The sequence below is a fragment of the Penicillium griseofulvum genome (assembly GCF_001561935.1).
Source record: "Penicillium griseofulvum strain PG3 chromosome Unknown contig_95, whole genome shotgun sequence".
In the NCBI taxonomy this organism is placed as follows: Eukaryota; Fungi; Ascomycota; class Eurotiomycetes; order Eurotiales; family Aspergillaceae; genus Penicillium; species Penicillium griseofulvum.
This window is the reverse complement of record NW_024467454.1, coordinates 1,164,084-1,184,514: the sequence shown is the minus strand read 5'-3', so window position 1 is coordinate 1,184,514 and position 20,431 is coordinate 1,164,084. Positions and strand designations below refer to the sequence as shown.

Sequence of the window (20,431 nt, the reverse complement as noted above, 5' to 3'; positions counted from 1 at the left end):
ATCTGACACGTCCGAAGGTCAGCACAGGATATTCGAACAGCTCCTAGTATCAAGTGAACAAGTTTAAAATGAGTATAGCATGTATTCTCAGCTCAACCACCAATGCAGTCCAACATGGGTTGATTTCTTTCATTCCAAAACTTATCCTCGTCGTCGTCAAGTATATCAGATATGATGCCTCCCCCTTATAGACCCACCGCTTGCTACCGTAAGCGGAAATATGCCCTCGCCGTATTCCTAGTCAATGGTACCAACAACCTCCCTCATTGACCGTGATGTTGCCCAGATTGTGTGAAGGCATAGGGTGAGTTCGTTTCGGTACGTGGTCACTTTTCGAGCCCCGACAACGAATGCTATGCATCCTCAAGTATTTAGCCATGCAGTGCCTTTGAAGCGGCGAGGTGTGTATAGATTGTCAGGTGGTTTAGTGTGTTTTGGGACCCTCGTCTATGTGATCTTTCGGAATCACATCGGAACCGATAGACCAAACGCTCCGTTTGTATGAACTGTAAGAAATCGTTAAGACGGCTAGAATAATAATGTAATCGGTTTTGTTTGTCGAATGTATAACCACATGCGATAGAACACTATAGTTCATTGCAGTTGAGGGGTTCGAATTTACCTCCTTTTATACCTCAGGCGGTGTCGATCCACCCCACACCCCTGTTTCCGCAGCTCTCCAACTCCATCCTCAGGAGCAACTCGACTCACTACAACAATATGCTCTCGGGGATCCTCATATTCAACCAGAAGGGCGAAAACCTCATTTTTCGCGCCTTCCGGAGTGACTGCCGTCCACGTCTAGCCGACATCTTCCGTATTCAAGTCATCTCCAATCCCCAAGTGCGTTCGCCGATCCTGACCTTGGGCTCGACGACTTTTAGCCATGTTAAGCACGAGAACATCTACTTGGTAGCTGTGACTAAGAGCAATGCCAATGCCGCGCTGGTTTTCGAGTTCCTCTACCGGCTGATTATGCTGGGAAAGAGCTATTTCGGGAAGCTTGATGAGGAGGCCGTGAAGAACAATTTCGTCCTGATTTACGAACTGCTCGATGGTAAGCTGTGGAAAAGATCCATTGACTTAGAATCAAATCCTAATAATTGATGATACAGAAATCCTCGACTTCGGATACCCCCAGAACACTGATCCAGATACCCTGAAAATGTACATCACAACCGAAGGTGTCAAATCCGCCATCGCCAACTCCCCGACAGACTCCTCCCGAATCACCCAACAAGCCACAGGTGCCCTCTCCTGGCGCCGCTCCGACATAAAATACCGCAAAAACGAAGCCTTCGTCGATGTAATCGAAGATGTCAACCTCTTGATGTCCGCAACAGGCACCGTCCTTCGCGCCGACGTCAACGGCCAAATCGTCATGCGCGCCTATCTAACCGGCACCCCAGAATGCAAATTCGGCCTGAACGACCGTCTCCTCCTAGACACCGGCGAGACCTCCAGCAACATGAACAACCCCGGCGGCGACAACGGACTCGGCACATCGAAGACAACGCGCGCGGCGGCAGGCTCCGTCACGCTTGAAGATTGCCAGTTCCATCAGTGCGTGAAGCTGGGCCGATTCGACGCAGATCGCATCATCTCCTTCGTGCCGCCGGACGGCGAGTTCGAGCTGATGCGCTACCGCGCCACCGAGAACGTCAACTTGCCCTTCAAAGTGCACCCGATTGTGCGCGAGATAGGTACCACAAAGGTTGAATACAGCGTTGCCATCAAGGCGAATTACAGCTCCAAGCTCTTCGCTACGAATGTTGTTATTCGTATCCCCACGCCGCTTAATACCGCCAAGACTACAGAGCGCACGAGCCAGGGCCGCGCCAAGTATGAGCCTGAGCAGAACAATATCGTCTGGAAGATTGCGCGCTTTTCGGGACAGTCGGAGTATGTGCTTAATGCTGAGGCTACTCTTACTTCTATGACACATCAGAAGACTTGGAGTCGTCCGCCGTTGAGTCTTTCGTTTAGTTTGCTTATGTTTACGTCTTCGGGTCTGCTGGTGCGCTATCTTAAAGTCTTTGAGAAGAGTAACTATAGCTCTGTCAAGTGGGTGCGCTATATGACTCGCGCGGGCAGCTACGAGATTCGGTATGTGTTTTATCTTTCTATTAGATATGGGGTTTGTGGCTGTGGCTGACTCAATTGCTTCATTTAGGTTCTGATCTTTCTCGAAATATCGAGCTGATTTTGGTTCGTGTGGGAGAGGACTCCAACGAGCAGTGTTGATATCAATGGACTTAAGTCCGGTTTCATCTTGTTATTTGTACTTTGCGCAGCACAACGGGTGTCCGGCGTTGGATGGAGCCATATACATACTGGATTTTTCAAAAATATCCACTTCATAAATATATTCTTGTAGGTGAGTAGGTTGCCACTTATGGAGATATGGTACCATGGCAAAGCAGTTCACTCTGCTCTAGGTATATCTATTTTAAGCCGCATAGGGTGAGATAAAAGTCCGGCTCTACCAACCACGCTAATAGAGCTGTATAGTAAAAAGCTCAAATAGATATTATGGGATGATCGAAACACTAGCATAGTCGGCCAATAATCAAAATCTACACTTGCTATGTATCTCAGAGTCGGAGTAGTAGATGATTAACAATATAAGCCAAGTTTGTAGTAGTAGATAGTAGTACATATCCCACAATTGTATATCAAAGCCCAAGGGGAGAAAAATAAATAGAGTAAGTGACACAAAAAGAACAGTATATGAGCAGGAAAAGAAGCAGAGCATATTCACATTAGCCCGAGTAGAACGGAACCCACAACACCGGACAAAGTAAAACAAAGCAATTTGTGCTGGTTAGACCAAAACCCGAAAAGAAACCGAACAAATCTCACAAATACAAGAAGGTATGATAATACAGGGTTGCTTTGACAAATCAAGGCCAAGGCCAATAGGAATAAAGTGACAGGGTACAAGATCATATAATACATTAATAAAGCGTGATAATTGCAATAAGCAATATTCAACGGCGTGGACGCAGGCCGACACGACCCTCGCCAACGAGGGACTGCCACCTGTGCCCAACATGGCTGCGACCCATTTGGCGCGCGCACTCGTCCCATTCTTGTTGGGAGAGGCGGAATTTCTCGAGGACCAGCTCGATAAGGCGTTTGTCTTCTTCGGCGGTCCAGTCTTGTAGCGGCGAAGGAGCACACTCCTCGATGGAAGGAAGAGGCGCGTCTGGGTCGACGCGTGCGCCAGCCGGGATGTCATAATCCATCCGGCGACGGGGAGGAGAGGGTGGCGATTGGCTGACAGGCGGGGAGTGTAGAGAATAGAAGTCTGTAGAGGAAAGGCCGAGAGGCATATTGTAGGGAACGTGGCGGCGACGTTTGGGAGTCGCGAAGCGGTTGCGCCGATGATTCAACTCTGCGTCGCTGTCGTCGTCGTCGAGGATGTCGCGGCGGCGCTTGTTTGCGCCGCGCGCGGGTGCGGATGGAGGTGGTGGGGGTGAGAGAGCGGCGGTTCTGGGCGGTGGTGTTTGTCTGGGAGAGACGGGTCGCGCAGCCTTGTGCGATCGCGGCGAGCGACGGGGTGTGTTGAGGGGGAGGGGGCTCTGTAGACGTTGGGCTTTTACTGAGCGTGTTGAAGGTGTGGGCGATCTGTTGAGTAGAGATTGTAGTGCGCGACATGTGCCGAGGAGACCGTTGCCTGATGGAATTCCTGTGTCGGATGGGGGAGGTGTTGAGAATAGGCGACTGGGAGTGAAGCGAGACGACCGGCGCACATCGCATGGGAGGGCGGATGGGAGCAACATGATTGTATATATAAATTTAATGCGCGATTTGAGCGATTTGAAGTTGGATTGAAGATGGATGGTGTCAAGGAAAAGAGTCAACGAGTTGTTGCGCGTTGGCGCGATTTGTGGGTAGGCTGCGATTGCGCCGGAGGCAGTTGCGATGCGCGACGAGGGAGTTGGGGATGCGAAAATGAATGGATTATCTTGTGGTTGAAATGCGCTTCAATTTCCACCTTTTCCGGGGGATGCGACAGCAAGTTGGTGATATGAATGTTTTGGAGCGAGTGTTGTAGGGGGAAGAAGTTGGAGGGGGAATGCGGCGATAAAAAGAAAATTGGGGCCGCAAACGGTCAAGCGAATGAAGCCGTGCAACGTCAAGTTTATTTTAGGTCACAAAGAATGTGTTTGATCTTTTCAGATTTCAAACAAGTTCAAAAGAACTATGAAACAGTTGAAACAGATGAAACAATTGAAAAAGAAAGGAGTGAGATGGCTCAGAAAGGGTCAACGAATGTGATGATAGTGATAGGAATACTACATAGGAACTGGAATGAAGGCCTTTCTATTATACTTGAGATTTACTTGATCTTGGAACTATAGAACCAGTGAAACAGTATACTAAGGAGTCTAGGATAAGAGCCCTAGAGGGGATTACATGCAAGGCACATACAAAGAGAGCCCTGAAGGGCAACAGGCACGAGGCACCCCTGAGACACTTTTTTTCCAATTACATTTCCTATTCGGGCAAGAGATCTCCCCATGCGCTTGATTTTCTTTGAATCTGTTGCATGATCATGATTGTATTGTATTGCAATGAGATCAGAGCCAGTAATGTCAATGGCGTGCATTAGGCTGCATACTAGAGCACAGCCCTAGTTATACACCCTAGTTGTATTGCATATTTCTTTGATTTTCTGATCTCCATCTTTTCCGGGGGAAGTCGCGTTTTAATAATGATCTCAAAGAGGGTGAAGTTCCCCTACTATTCTCCTACCCTTCTCCCACCCTTCAGGAGATATATTCCCTGCCACCCTCTAGGACTATAGGGCCTTTGAACACTGCCTTTATGATCCTACTCTTAGATCTTGTAGATAGCTCAATGAAGTGGCGGAATGCTAGTCATAATTTTCAACGCGTTGACGCGTCTCGCGTGTCACGAAGCGCGACGCGACGCGCCAAGCATTTGGACATGTGCCCTAAAGACCACACTTGTATGGTGTATGGAGTATGGAGTACGAAGTATACATCCATAGAATACAATATGCATAGAATGAATAAAGCACTAGGTCAATGCTCAGAATGCCATGTGCCCTGGATCATCCCACTCGGGGGATTTTCTATACTGTATTGTAAGAAACTCCTTGTTCCTCCTTGCAGGGAGTCAAGCCAACTCGTGCAAAGATACGGGCTGCATTATCTCGCAGAGCGTTCCGTCTATACCCATTGTGGGGTGCAGATTGGCTGCACACTGCGGCCCGTCAAACATTTCTACATATCCATAATACATAGACTCATTTACTCTCATGATATACAAAGAAGTGGTTTATACCCTTCATTCGTACCAATCGAAAAGGGGTATTTGATCCTTGAACCCGGTTTAACCAGAAGGGCTAACAGCACTACCAGACCCATGACTATCCAAAGGGACCTAGTCCTGTCTACGATACCGAGTGGAGCACCTCGGAGTAATCCGTACTCATTAGCCACCGTTCCAAGACTCGTGCTCCCAGCCACTGATCAAAATCCAATCTCAAGCAAGGGATAGCCCGAGCAATGGAACGATAGAATTCCTCCTACGGAGTACCCAGAGTAGATTCAGTAACTTAGGGCACAGACAATAAATCGCAGATTACAGCGCAATAAACACACAATCTAGACTGGATGAAAGGTCCTAATTTCCAAGATTATCCTCTCGACGCTATTCATGTATGGCATCTAAGCCTCTTTCAAGGTCCACCCTACAAGACCCTGTGGCACTAATGCAAGACATATGCCCCTTCCCACGGGCCCTAATGTCGATCATCTCCGCATTCTTTTGACCTCATTTTGCTCTAATGTGGCTGGGACTGTACTTGCTCTATGCTTCGCCTTCAGGTTCATAGGACAAGATACTCGTAAGGTTTCAGTGGTTTACCTTTACGGCGTCATCATCTCAGACATCACTCGATATAGCCCCGTTAGTCTCTCCCTGTCTTACTTTCTGGGCTAAATATATGTGATTTTGCTGACGATCACCCCTCTAAGGTCCGGGCTGCACTATTGCTTTTCTTTCTTTTTGCTGAGATTACAATTGTAGCTGACAAGAAGTTGTGTCTGGGTCTAGGGGCTTTGCCTCGCTCCAGAGAGATATCTGAACCCTTCTAAAAGAGGGCATTTAGAATTATGCTTGATGTACCATTGATTCGGTTCACTGGCATTTCAATGGCTGTCAAAGAAAAGGCTATCTCACAGCACTCGGGGTCTATCACTCTGCAAAGTGAGGTCATTTACTCGAAGTCATGTGTACACCGATCCTCGCTCGACCACCCATTGGCCTGAAAGTGAGACCATCTCTCCAGATTCACTACTGATCAGCACACCCTATTTCTGTATCGAGTGTCTCCCTTTTTCCTATCACCCTGTCTTACTCTCACAGTCACACGATAAGGGCCCGCTATCCTTTCCACTGACTATAGGTACCAACCCTACCCGAGACAAAGGGTTAAAAATAAACAGGTTATCCAAACAGAAGTGGGCTCACCACACTGGACCCTAGCTCCATAGCGTCCAAAGGGTGGTGGGAAGCCTCTCCTCTCCTTATCCGGGTGGCCCATGTACAAGCTATTGTTGCCTTCCCTTGCCCCCTCCTGTCCCTCTGTGGGTCGTAGGCCATATATACCTGAACTATTGAGTGATGATCATTGACGATGGAGTATCTCGCTTTGCCGAGGATTATCCCCGATGATACTGGTGTTCTTAGCTCTCCAATTTTTTTTATACTGTTTCATGCTTGCCTCGGAGTCGGAAGGTTCTAGGCTCATTGATACTAATAATGGCTTTGGCTACAACCGAGTTACTGCCAGACTAACAAGGAAGAGAAAGAGATGCTCAAGATGAAATACTATTTTCTTCGCTCCATGGCAAAACCAAAACCAAAACCAATATCTACTTAGGAATGGAATATTCATGGCGACAGTCCGCCTTCTAAACTTCAATGTTCAAAGGGTATACAAAAAAGCTTCATTGACCTTGCATTCTCCGGAAGCGCTCTTCCGCAGCCCTCGCTCTACGCTCTCTTTCCAACCGCATCCTCATCTCAGGCGTCATGCCTCTAGCCTCCTCATCTCTCCTTTCGGCGAAAGACTTCTCAACAGCGCCCACAGTACGACCACCGGATTTAGTCGTCCTCGGCTGTGCTGCCTTCTGGGCCTCCTCCCGTTTCAGGCGATCTAAGCTGGCCTTGCGCCGGGCGGATTCTTCCTCATCGGCGATTTTCCGTTCTTTCTCAGCTCGGCTTTCGGCATCGGCTTTAGAGACCGCTGATGGAACCTTCGCTGCTTCCCAGTCCCATTTTGACTCGCCGAGATCGTGGCGGGCAATGCGGAAGGCGTCGCGCGTGGCTCGGTCACCGGTAAGTTCGAAGGGAGTTCTGCCTTCGTTGTTGACTGCTGTTGGATCAGACCCGGCTTTTGTGAGGAGGGCTGTGACTACGGCTGGTACATCAAGATTTGCAGCAAGATGGAGAGGTGTGGGGCATCGGAAGTTCTGTGGCGTGTCGGCTGGCGTAAATGTGAAAGATGGGGGTATGGAGTTGTTTGATATATAGGACATAAGGGCGGGAACTTTTGAGCGGCGAATAAGGGCCTGCATTTGGGATGTATGCAACAAGGCAGCTTCCTCTTCTTTTGAGAGCTTCGGCTTCTGTGGTTGTGGTTTTGGGACGGGCGTAGATGGTTTTGATTCCTCCTCTCGCCGCTTGGCTTCAGCCGCGGCGAGTGCGGCTTGGTCCACCTCACTGACCTTCAATCGGGTCAATTCCTTGAAGGACCGCATGAGCTCTCCTTGAGTCGCGCGGCGAGTATTGAAGGGGAACCCTCGAATTCGAGGGTCGTTATGCCTAAGGACTTGTCCGTCATATTGACCGAAAAGAGTCTTCCGATTTGCCTTTCCCGTAGCTCGGACAAACAACAGCTCAGCTGTGTCGATCATCTCGCGCCAATCTGACAACACTTCTCTAATATCCTTCTCAAGAGCAGCCTCATTGTAACGGCGAAGACTTGAACCAGCCGAATGTGCAGCACCACGCGACGCATCACTAGCAGACTGTGAGCCACCCTGCTTTCGTCGCGTTGTGTATCGATGGAAAGTTTTGTGCGCAATGACCCGAGCCTGCCTGTCTTCCACTCCTCCTTGCTTTCGGTGGATCTCCGGTGCTAGAGAAACCAACATAGCCGCGAAGTGGCCACCGCCGATCATGCACATAAAAATGTGCGGACCCGAAGCAGCAGGTTCCGGCACATTACTCGCCTTGTTGGTGCGCGCTTTGATTGGCGCAAGCTGCTTTCGTCGCAGAGCATCGACCAGGTGAGCGGGGTCGTCCTGCTCGGCATTGGAGAAAATAGCCCTGTAGACACCTAGAGACTTGTTTGATGGCAATCCCGAGCTAGACAACCAGAATATGGGGTGCTTCGGAGCCATCGGTGTCTCGCTCATTTCCGGGTCCTCATTCGGGTGGGACAGCTTGGCTTGCTTTTTCAGCAGGGCGGACAGCGTTGTTCCCGCGGCTCCTTCTGCATCTTCCTCCTCTGACTCCTCTGATTCAGAACCGGATATAGACTCATCTAGCTCTCCGATCGCTTTCGCAAATTCGGCTTCCTCCAGAGGCGCATTCCCGCGCAGCTGGGCTTTGATGTTGTACCGGTGATGGTCCGAGCGGACATGGCTGCGCTGTTCCTGTACATTGCTATAAGAGACCTTACAGAGGGAGCATAGGTTGGAGGTTGCGATCGCGGAGTCTTGCGCTGCTAGTTCGAGGTCTGCCGGAGAGGGCCCTGGTTCTTCTTCGGCGACAGGTTGGCTTGTGGTCTTGGCCGTTAAGCTTGCAAGAAGTTCTGGCGGCAGATCGTACACTAGAAAGATCAGCGGGATGGATCAATAACCATATGGGAATTCGGAGGCGTACCATAGAGAGGCCTTTTCAAAAGCTCCTCCATTTGAGTCGTGTCGACCATGATGGGCTGGGCGAAGAATGTGTATGTGATCGTGGTGCCCCTCCAATGACGCTGATAAGTTGGCTCTTACCGCCTAAAAGTAATGCAGGCACTTATGTGGGCTGTTAACTCTGCGCTTCGCTGTCAGATTTATGTCTAGACATTAAATCTGCAATTGGCCTGAGTCATAATATGAGGCTTTGCTCAGCCTCCTTTAAGACCACGAGAATGTTCTTTTTCAACAAGTAATTCTGGGCTTGCGGGCTGTGCTCGCAAATATCAGAGTCGGACTCCCGATTAGGAAATAACACCTATGGACTTAATTTTTCTGTGCTTTCGGTATTACTTGATGTCTTTTTAGAACTTCGTATCATTACTTCTTTTATTTAGCCTCATTTCTCTCTACGTTGTATATTATTTCCTTGTACCTGATCTCTTCACGTGATTTGGAATAAGATGTGTCGGTGACGTCATGGTATTTGCATTGTTTGACTATATCTATACAATGTCTACTTCAGGGGTTGTATAATAGCCTACCCATATCGTACTCATTGATTATTTTATATGATCTAGATAAATGTCAGTAACCTATGGAGGACGTAATTTCAATTGAGATGTTCCTAGTTCCGGTATTGAGTCTAAAACAGGGACCTCAAGATGCATTATGGAATGCCGACTGAAATTAGAGAGCCAATGACGTGATAATCTAGGCATTGAAATCTACGAAAAATATCAACTATAGCAGGCGGCTCTTGTGCTAGCTGGCGCAACCAACGTCTCGTTAGCCAGTGTCCCGTCGGGAAGTGTCCCAGGAGCTGTAATATCAGGAAGCCAGAAGTCTTGGTAAGTAATCAGTTGATCCTCTACCCACAGACGCCAACGGCCAATTTGGAGGCCCGCAGATTTTGGGTCGTAGGGTGTAGTGATCCGAGTGTAAACAGGGTCAATCTCCAAAATAGCTCTTCCTGCAATGCCTGGTTCCTGACTCGATGCTTGCCGACTTGTTCGTGTATAACCGAGGATAATACCATTTCCACCGGAACCAGGAACAATGCCTGCTATCTTTTGTGCGAGCTCCTCAGCACGCTTTTGATATCTGAGTGTGGTGGAAATTCCACAGTTCCGTCGATCCCAATCTGTGGTGAAGGGTGTGAGGACGAAGACTTTGGGTGCGTAGATTGCATTCAGAATGCCAGGGTTATGGTCGGTTCCAATTAAATCAGTTACACTTTGTGCATATATGGTTCCATCCCGGAGAGAATTAAACGCAGTTATCGTGAAAAACCTGTCATCAGTTGTATTGAAAGCCTCGTCAACAAACACGGGGCTCTCCCAGATGTGTGAAAGGTACACTCCCTTCTCGGATGCTATGATCACTGCTGTGCATCCGTACATGGTTTTCACCCCTATAGCGGAGTGGCCAAACGAGGGATAGTTAAAACACTGTGCAGACACTAATCCAAGCTGATCAATCCAAATTGGTGTCAAGCTCTTAACATAGCTGTCGTAAGGAGAAAAAACGTCCTGGGCAGAGTATTCAACTAATGAACTGATCATCATTTTTTTATCTTGCCCAGTGGAGATACCGGCCTTGGAGGCAGGCTGTGTTTGACTTGCGACTCCAGTACTCGTAACGATCCCGCATCTCTCGGCTGGAAGAATAGTGGTGGCAGAGTATCCATTCGTGATAGCAGTAGTTGAGGGGGGGCATGTTGTAGAAATAGTGGAATTGTTACCAATGAAATCGTCGAGGATATCGTTAATGGCTTCGAAATCATACTTGTTGATGCCATAAGGATCGAACTCCAATATCTCATCGAAACAGGACGATGTTCTTATGATATTTCTAAGCAAATCAATCCTCTCTTTCTCTCCGAACCACATTCCGAGGACGACGAAGAACCATCCACATCAGATATGAGATCTTCAATCTCGCTTTATGGGCCTTTGGCTGGGTCGAGGATCTCTAATCTGACTAGAGTCGGAGATTGCAATGTGGGGAGATATAGCAGGTAACTTCAATGCCTCTTTGGAGCTTCGAATATTGCTTGCCACTGGTGGAAGTAATATTCCCAGTGTTGGTATTGTGACAATATCTCGATAATGAACCAATGGTGTTGCTCTTACTGTTCGAGTAATGCAACTTTTGCATTGGATACCTTTGTTCCTGACAGAAGAAACAGCACAGGAAGGCTTGTGAAGGGAAATGGCAGGGTGTGCTCATAGTGTCACTAATATTCAAAGTAATAATTATATAGTCTATCACGTTGAAAGAACTGCTAGAGACAATTACAACAAAGCTTGTTTGCTTGGGCTTAGATACAATAATATTGTGGACATTGCTATAAACACCACTTGCTATCATTAAAAATCCGACAGACTCTTCATTTTGAGTACATGTATTTCTTTTTCTTTTCGGATGATAAAAGTATGCCATTAAAGTCAGGAATGAAGGAGTCTCTAATTACAACCCTGTCTTCCTGGTAAGATTTTGATCCCAAAGATGAGTTCAAATGAGTGGAATAGAGCTAACAAAAAGATACTAACCTTCAGCACGACCGACTCCGGATTTGTGTCGTCAGATCAAGTGAATTAGATCGAATAATAGATAATGAATTGATGCTGATCCTCATTTCTCACCTTAATGAAGGCCTAGATCATTGATTGGCCTGCACATATTCAGATACAACCGTTTATTTAGGCTGTCACATGACTGGCATCACAAGACCCATCCCCTGGTCAGCCTCTCAACTTGGACAAAATCCAATATATAGAAGACGAATTTTACAATTGCTGTGGGCATCATGTCTTCACAGCAGCAGCAGCAGCAGCAGCAGCTAATGCTAAATGCACGCCGACATCAAATGCAGATAATCGCTGCTAAGCAACGGGCGAGCGCCACCAGCAGCAGTGCAAGGCAGCAAATGCAAGCTCGGACAATGGGGTCAAAATATGATGACCTTCCCATACTAGAGCCGGCTGACATTACCTTCATCGGCGAAAATCCGAAGTCTGTTGGTGAAGTTCCCGCCTTCTTTGGGTCCTTCGAATCTGCCTGCCTGCGCGGCCCCCTTTCCGTGATTCAGTCCATTGTCTCAACCGAGACTCTCACGCCCGCTTTTCTTCACCATGGTCTCACACGCGCCTTACGCTCTGGCAATATTGAGGTTGCTCGTTATCTCCTCGATAGTGGTGCACCAATTGTTCGCGAAACTCCAAGTATTATCTTATTTGCACCTTTGGAACGACAAATTGCACTCTTTGAACTCTTTACCCAGCATGGATGGACTCCCAACACCCCAGGTTATTATGGTAATACCATCCTCCCTCGGACTATTAAGAATCTCCCTCTTCTTCGTTGGTTCCTGGACCATGGAGCCAATCCCAACCTCGGGGCACAGCAACCCAGCCATGATAGGTGTGGTGGGCCAGATACTTCCTCGTGCGACGCACTCGAGGCAGCAGCAGTCCATGGAGGGGTTGAGGCTGTGCGTATGATTCTAGATGCAGGAGCTAAGATCCAAAACGGTGTACCACTACACTATGCCGCTGGGGCTTGTCCTCCCGGCAAGAATCCACATGCTGGTCGTGTGGTACCTAGTCGGGAATTTGATGCTAGCAGGATTCCAGTAATGGCACTATTGGTTGAGCGTGGGGCTGATGTTAATCAGAGAGAAGAGTCACGGCACATGGTCGCTCAGTACGCAATTGTGTATGCGGTGATGGCAGGCGCAGTTGAGCGAGTCAAGTGGTTGTTAGAGCATGGAGCAGATCCACATATGAAGGGGAGCTGGGGTAGCGCAGCTGAGTATGCACGTATCACGGGAAGTGAAGAATTAACGAAGGTCATTGAAGGATTCATGAGGGAAAATTCATGAAATGAAGTTTTACAGATAGCATCAACTAAGAAATATATAGTTACGATGACTTGAAATTTAGTTATAGAGTTAAAAGGCTATGAAAGTGTCATACGTTGTACAAGTACATATGTAAAATGAGTACATCAATGTCCCCCTTAACACCCATTATAAATAGTTCTAGAAGCCACTAACCTTCCAATCTTTGGGAAGTGGAATGTTATTGATAAGCCAAATCTTGGAAATAGCCGCATCGGTCTTAGTGCGGGCTTATCCCCGAGGATTACGTCGTTTCAGATCACGTGAGAGTTGGAGAAATTTTGTACTTGGCATGTTTAGATCTAGTTAATATGTTAATTTTGTTAAATTTATGTTACGCAAGTTTCATGCAAGAACTCCAGAGACCCCTACCTCCATGTGTACATGTACGGTGTAGTAAGTCCGACTTCTTTCATACTGAGCGCGGTAAGTAGCCCCGACCTCGGGTTTTCCCCATTGTAAAAAGTGGAGTTCAGTTCTTGCTTTTAGTCAGCAGCCTAGCTCTTACACCAATACCTACCGTTCTTCCTTTTGAGGTTCTCCAACTTTGTATCTTTTCTTGCTTGTGCACAGAAAGGGTATACTGGGACGAAGTCGCTTATAAAAATGCTGGATGGCCAATCCCAGGTGGTCCTAGAGGCGTCCCGCCCGGGGCACCTCTTGCATTCCCTTGGATCGGCACTTGATTCCCGGCGACAGCCTTTCTGCACAGATAGCGAGGGCTGGGGCCCTCTCAGCTCATCGAGATTCGATCTGACGCCATGCTTCCTTGACGTGGTTGTGGCACTAGTGGCTGTCTGGGGTACACTGAGCGGTTTCGCTGCCCTGTGGTTGTTACTGAGGAAGCGGATTCCGCAGCCCGTATCAAAGAATTGGCATTTCTACACCAAGTTGGTTAGTACATACCGGGCACCCTTGCGCACTCACAGACGCCATATATACTGACTGGAATTTTGCTCATCACAGGCCGTTCTCGCCGCTCTCATCGTCGTCACCGCTCTTCAAGCTGCGATCCAAGTCGAATCAGACCCCAAACGATTTTGGGCCGATTTTCGCTTCTGGTCCTCGGTCCTAACGATCATTTCGCTGGGTGTGATAACTTCAGTACAGTACTTCGAACACTGGCGCAGTAGACAGCCTAATGGGGTTGTCCTATTTTACTGGCTCTTCTTCATCATCGCCTATGCGGTCAAACTCCGGTCCCTGATTGCGCGGAAGCAACACATCGACCAACTCCCTTACTTTGTCTGCTTCAATGTTAGCTTGGGACTAGCAATCTTTGAATTTGTGCTGGAATATTTCGTGCCCAAGAAGCAAAGCGCTTACGATGCGCTGGGAGACGAGGATGAGTGTCCCTACAATTATGCCGATGTCTTCTCTGTTCTCACCTTCGGCTGGATGACTCCGATGATGAAATATGGATACAAGAACTACTTGACCCAAGATGACCTCTGGAATCTCCGCAGTCGCGATACGACCCGAGCCACGGGCAATGCCCTGAAGGAGGCATGGGATGAACAGCTTGAAAAAAAGAAGCCTTCTCTATGGATAGCGCTTTTCAAGGCTTTCGGTGCCCCCTATATGCGTGGTGCGATAATCAAATCCGGAAGTGACGTACTTGCCTTTGTGCAGCCGCAACTCTTACGACTTCTCATTGCCTTCATTAAATCATACGGGGGCCCGGATCCGGACCCCATCATTAGGGGTGTCGCTATCGCCTTGTCCATGTTTGCTGTTTCTGTTGTCCAGACCAGTTTCCTCCATCAATATTTCCAGCGTGCTTTCGACACTGGCATGAGAGTCAAATCAGCCCTGACTGCTATGATTTATGCCAAGTCCCTGAAGCTATCAAACGAAGGGCGCTCGGCAAAGACGACCGGTGACATCGTCAACCACATGGCAGTTGATCAGCAGCGCCTTGCAGATCTGACCCAGTTCGGCACTCAGCTTATCTCTGCACCTTTCCAAATCACCCTGTGTATGCTCTCCCTTTACCAGCTTGTCGGGGCGAGCATGTTTGCTGGTATCGGAGTTATGATTCTTATGATTCCTCTGAATGGTGTCATTGCTCGGATGATGAAGAGGCTGCAGATCATCCAAATGAAGAACAAGGACTCGAGGACTCGATTGATGACTGAGATTCTAAACAATATCAAGAGTATCAAGCTCTATGCCTGGAATACGGCCTTCATGAACAAACTTAGCCATATCAGAAATGATCTCGAGCTCAACACGCTCCGGAAAATTGGAGCCACTCAATCCATTGCCAACTTTACCTGGCAGTCTACCCCTTTCCTTGTGTCCTGCTCCACATTCACCGTCTTTGTGTTGACTAATGATAAACCTTTGACCACTGAGATTGTGTTCCCTGCCTTGACATTGTTCAACTTGCTCACATTCCCACTTTCTATCTTGCCTATGGTCATTACATCCATTATCGAATCTTCCGTGGCCGCGAAGCGATTGATAGAATATTTCACCGCAGAGGAGCTGCAGACTGATGCTGTTGTCTTCCAAGATCCCGTGGCGCATCCCGGTGACGAGTCTGTCCGAGTTCGCGATGCCTCGTTTACCTGGAACCGTCATTCTGGTGAGACTGCGCTGGAAAACATCGATCTCAGTGCACGCAAGGGAGAGCTCAGCTGTATTGTTGGCCGAGTTGGCGCTGGAAAATCTTCTTTGCTCCAATCATTGCTGGGTGACTTGTGGAAGAACCAGGGAGAAGTGGTCGTGCGTGGTCGGATCGCGTACGTCGCCCAAGCGCCGTGGGTCATGAATGCTAGTGTCCGAGAAAACATTGTCTTTGGACACCGATGGGACCCCTCATTCTATGATCTCACCGTTGAAGCTTGTGCTTTGCTCGATGACTTCAAGAACTTGCCTGATGGCGACCAGACCGAAGTCGGAGAACGTGGCATTTCCCTTTCAGGTGGACAAAAGGCACGTTTGACACTTGCCAGAGCTGTCTATGCTCGTGCTGATATCTATCTTCTGGATGATATTCTCTCGGCAGTTGATCAGCATGTTGGACGTCACATCATCAACCGAGTGCTTGGCAAAACTGGCCTCCTCAGTGGCAAGACCAGAATTCTTGCAACAAACGCAATCACTGTTCTCAAGGAGGCTGACTTCATTGGCCTGCTGCGGGACAAGACCATCATTGAAAAAGGAACTTATGAACAACTGATGGCCATGAAGGGGGAGATCTTCAGCCTCGTTCGGTCTACCATGGTTGACTCAGACGACGAGGACACTATTAGTGGCTCTGAAGACCTTGCTAGCCCAGAAAGCTCAGTCACAACCACCATCATCCAGAACGGAGGCGCATCGGACAGCGAGGAGGCTGAACAGCTAGGTGACCTTGTTCCCATCAGGGGAGGAGGCGGCGGCGAGGCCCGTAGACGGACCAGTACCGTCACCTTGCGCCGTGCAAGCACTGTGAGCTGGCAAGGTCCCCGGCGCAAGTTGGGAGACGAGGAGAACGTTCTCAAGAGCAAGCAGACCCAAGAAGTTTCAGAGCAAGGCAAAGTGAAATGGGGTGTTTACCGTCAATATGCAAAGGATAGCAATGTCGTGGCAGTCGTGGTTTATTTACTTGCCATGATGGCTGCTCAGACTGCTCAAGTGGTGGGTAACTTCTGGTTGAAGCGCTGGACTGAGTGGAACGAAGCCCATAGAACCAATGACAATGTTGGCAAGTTCATTGGTGTCTACTTGGCGCTTGGCCTGGGTTCATCTCTCTTAGTTATTGTGCAGAACTTGATCCTGTGGATCTTCTGCTCTATCGAAGCATCTCGAAAACTTCATGAGCGGATGGCATTTGCTATCTTCCGCTCCCCCATGAGCTTCTTCGAAACCACACCATCTGGCCGCATCCTGAACCGCTTCTCTAGTGACATTTACAGAGTTGATGAGGTACTAGCTCGCACTTTCAACATGTTGTTCGCAAACTCTGCCCGTGCGATATTTACTATGATTGTCATTTCGGCATCCACACCGGCCTTCATGGTATTCATCATTCCTTTGGGCTATGTCTACCTTAGCTACCAGAAGTACTATCTGAGTACCTCCCGCGAGCTGAAGCGTCTGGATAGTGTCACCCGAAGCCCGATCTACGCTCACTTCCAGGAATCTTTGGGTGGCATCTCCACCATCCGTGCCTACCGACAGGAGAATCGGTTCGCCCTTGAGAACGAATGGCGTATGGATGCTAATCTCCGGGCTTACTTCCCGTCGATCAGTGCCAACCGCTGGCTCGCCGTTCGACTTGAGTTCATTGGTTCAATCATTATTCTTGCATCTGCTGGATTGGCTATTATGGCGGTTGCCACTGGCTCCAAGATTTCGGCAGGCATGGTCGGTTTGGCCATGTCATATGCTCTCCAGATCACGCAATCTTTGAACTGGATTGTCCGCCAGACTGTCGAGGTTGAGACCAACATCGTATCCGTTGAGCGAGTTCTCGAGTACGCCAATCTCCCGAGCGAGGCACCTGAGGTGATCTTCAAGCGTCGACCTGCCATCGGCTGGCCGGCTCAAGGTGCAGTGGAGTTCAATAACTACAGCACTCGCTATCGCCCTGGACTTGACCTCGTGCTCAAGGACGTTAGTCTCAACATCAAGCCCAAGGAGAAGATCGGTGTCGTTGGCCGAACGGGTGCTGGAAAGAGTTCGCTCACGCTGGCTCTCTTCCGAATCATCGAGGGTGTTGAAGGAAACATCAGGTAAGAAGATATCACTCTCGCCTTATGTATCTGCTCTTTAGGCTAACCAAAATTTTAGTATTGATGGGCTTGATGTGTCTACAATTGGGTTGACTGATCTTCGTGGACGTCTCGCTATCATCCCTCAAGACCCCGCCATGTTTGAAGGCACTTTGCGTGACAACTTGGATCCTCGTCATGTCCACGATGACACCGAGCTTTGGAGCGTTATCGGTTGGTCTAACTTGATCCCTATTCCATTTCAGCGACTAACCGTCTGCAATAAATAGACCACGCGAGATTGAAGGACCATGTCTCGAGGATGGACGGGCAACTGGATGCTCAAATCCAGGAAGGAGGTAAGTAACTCTCTGCATGTAAACGTTGCCCAAGGTGTCAGGTACACTAACGCATTATTGCAGGCTCCAACCTGAGTCAAGGCCAGCGCCAGCTGGTATCTCTTGCCCGCGCTCTTTTGACTCCTAGTAATATCCTTGTTCTGGACGAGGCAACCGTAAGATTATTCTATCGTTACTTTTGAATGGCAGTTTCAGCTAACAATGGCTTTAGGCTGCAGTTGACGTGGAGACGGATGCGCTGCTGCAGCGCACCCTGCGCAGCAGCATCTTCTCTGATCGGACTATCATCACAATTGCGCACCGCATCAACACGATCATTGACTCTGATCGGATCGTAGTTCTGGATAAGGGGCGAGTGGCTGAATTCGACACGCCTGAGGAGCTGATCAAGAGAGGCGGCAAATTCTACGAGCTCGCCAAGGAGGCCGGTCTGCTTGACAGCGATGGCGGAATTGCCGCCTCGCAAATAGCGTAAAATCCGGTCGCTCAAATCCCCGCATTTCCATGACAAAAAAGATCTCTCAGCCAGCCAACATTGAACCAGCCCCATACATGCAGCTCTGAGTGGCCCGGGGAGGCCGGGTTTCTTTTTTAGTACCTCGGGCCGATCCTAAGAGGACCCGGAGATTCTCGCTTTAGTGCACAAATATTTTGTTGACCGTTCAAACAGGCCCAAATAGTCCTGAATGTGGCGGGTGCTGTGCATATATGCATGTACATGTACTTGACGAAAAGTTTTCATTCTGTTCAGGGGACACCCCTGACAGGGATGGGCATAAACAGCGGAGAGTGGCTAAATTCGATTCCCTGGCCCCCCGAAAAAAAAAGTTAATATGTCCCTCTCAATTGTTATGTTTCATGGGATCTCGATGAAGGAGATCCGATTGGATTTGACCCTGCAAATACCAGAGATAAAAAGTGATTCCCTTTGCCTTTCTTTTCTTGACAGTTTGATGCCATGCACAGTATATATATATGTGAATAACCTTCTATGGAAATAGCTAAATCCCTTACAAGACATTGTCTAGACCTCTGAAAAAAATTTAACTCTGCATCAATTTAAATTAACAAATTTCCCAGTCGAAACCTGTTGATGATTATCTGCAGTAGCGTCTTGTACTAAACGTGGCGGTGACATCTTGATATCCCATCGGAGCAACTCATTGTAGCGGTGAAAGGTCGGCCACCTGGCTGTCCATCACAGGATGTCTGTTGGCATTCGGGTCAATATAACAAATTGTAAGCTCTGCTTATTTAGTCTATTCAGTGACATGAAGCTAAGATTGTCATCTTCGGCCGACATGAAATGATGCAAACTGATGCAGGCCCTCGCCACACGATCTCCCCCTTCTCTCTGGTTCGACGATCACATCCTGAGAATATCTCGGGGATAAAAAAAAATGCCAATCCCAGAGAGGTAGGTACGAGGCGTCTGCAAACTCCTTGCTGCCTGCAAAACAGACTCTCCACGCGGTCGTTAGAATTGTATATGCATAGACTATACGGAGTACTCCGTACAGATAAAGGGGACGAATTATATTCCTTAAATTAGAATATTTGAAATACAACCCTGAAATATCTATTTCTGGAGAGACAAATGAGAAATGATACCTTAAGAGGGGCGAAAATGAGGGGCAAATGTCAGATTTTAGGCCTTGTTATTTGCATGTCAGATGTTTAATATAGAGCTCTGGAGAGTATTCCAGTAATGATTTGCAATTTCGAAACACCAGGGATCTCTCTCTCGCGTGGGATGAGACGTAACCGCGTGATCTAAATCGCATGGCATCAACCTCTCCCCCCATTAAAATCTGATTGGCTGTGGACCTGCGTTCAGCATTTGTTTCAGCTATCTCGATCCTAGGCAAGGGGGATGAACTCGACAAGGTGCATGATGTGGCTGTCTTCCCGGGGGAAGACATTCCTTTTAAGTCATGTTTGATTAAGAATCAAGAATCGAGATCCTAGATCGCTATCTTGTGCATGTCGACAAAAGAAGTAATGTTTGCAAAAAGTAGATCTCTCGCACGGACATTTTTTGCGGATAGCTCCAGTCGGGGAAGAATTGAGCCTTCCAAGCGAATTGTTTGTTAGAATTGGTGTATGCACGCATTTATCCCCCCCATTTTGGCTTTTAGCCTGACGCCTCCACTCAAACTGGTAAGAGTCTGTCACCCCCGCAGGTCGATTGTTGATGTACAGTGCTATGCATCGGTGGCGGGCAATATGGAAGCTGGTTGTGCAACCAGCCTACGGAAGTTGATCCCCGTTACTGTATAGAGTAATGACTGTCTTTTGATCCACCATGCACACTACTGGCGCATCATCCAGCTCCAGTTCTATACACCCTAGCCCGTAATTTGGAGAAATCTTCCAGGAAAACTAAGAAGGCGAGATCGGTGTGCATGGTACCTGCTCCATCTGCCCCTCTCTGAACAGATTTAGATCTGAGAGATTGAAGTTTGACTTTTTTGGGGTACTTTATAGTTATACAAAAAAGAGCCAAATGGAATTAAT

General features: G+C 48.3%; 6 protein-coding genes across 6 annotated transcripts; 3 read left to right on the top strand and 3 right to left on the bottom strand.

Moving 5' to 3' along the window:
- Positions 1–720: 720 nt before the first annotated feature.
- Positions 721–2,180, top strand: PGRI_059440 (AP-2 complex subunit mu; the record flags this gene model as incomplete). Its single annotated transcript, XM_040793657.1, has 3 exons — positions 721–1,057; positions 1,116–2,106; positions 2,174–2,180. The coding sequence occupies 3 exons, from the start codon at positions 721–723 to the stop codon at positions 2,178–2,180; spliced, it is 1,335 nt and encodes a 444-aa protein (XP_040648512.1).
- An 810-nt stretch (positions 2,181–2,990) lies between these two features.
- PGRI_059430 (uncharacterized protein) lies at positions 2,991–3,785 on the bottom strand (the record flags this gene model as incomplete). The annotated part of the gene is made up of 1 exon (XM_040793656.1): positions 2,991–3,785. One exon carries the CDS (start codon positions 3,783–3,785, stop codon positions 2,991–2,993), a length of 795 nt encoding a protein of 264 aa, XP_040648511.1.
- A 3,201-nt stretch (positions 3,786–6,986) lies between these two features.
- On the bottom strand, positions 6,987–8,977 carry PGRI_059420 (putative C2H2 finger and ankyrin domain protein; the record flags this gene model as incomplete). The annotated part of the gene is made up of 2 exons (XM_040793655.1): positions 6,987–8,875; positions 8,929–8,977. The coding sequence occupies 2 exons, from the start codon at positions 8,975–8,977 to the stop codon at positions 6,987–6,989; spliced, it is 1,938 nt and encodes a 645-aa protein (XP_040648510.1).
- Positions 8,978–9,688: 711 nt separating this feature from the next.
- PGRI_059410 (uncharacterized protein) lies at positions 9,689–10,840 on the bottom strand (the record flags this gene model as incomplete). The annotated part of the gene is made up of 1 exon (XM_040793654.1): positions 9,689–10,840. One exon carries the CDS (start codon positions 10,838–10,840, stop codon positions 9,689–9,691), a length of 1,152 nt encoding a protein of 383 aa, XP_040648509.1.
- Positions 10,841–11,760: 920 nt separating this feature from the next.
- On the top strand, positions 11,761–12,834 carry PGRI_059400 (ankyrin repeat domain-containing protein; the record flags this gene model as incomplete). Its single annotated transcript, XM_040793653.1, has 1 exon — positions 11,761–12,834. One exon carries the CDS (start codon positions 11,761–11,763, stop codon positions 12,832–12,834), a length of 1,074 nt encoding a protein of 357 aa, XP_040648508.1.
- A 624-nt stretch (positions 12,835–13,458) lies between these two features.
- On the top strand, positions 13,459–18,389 carry PGRI_059390 (ATP-binding cassette glutathione S-conjugate transporter YCF1; the record flags this gene model as incomplete). Its single annotated transcript, XM_040793652.1, has 6 exons — positions 13,459–13,746; positions 13,819–17,576; positions 17,635–17,789; positions 17,846–17,914; positions 17,978–18,069; positions 18,126–18,389. 6 exons carry the CDS (start codon positions 13,459–13,461, stop codon positions 18,387–18,389), a joined length of 4,626 nt encoding a protein of 1,541 aa, XP_040648507.1.
- Between the last annotated feature and the right edge of the window lie 2,042 nt (positions 18,390–20,431).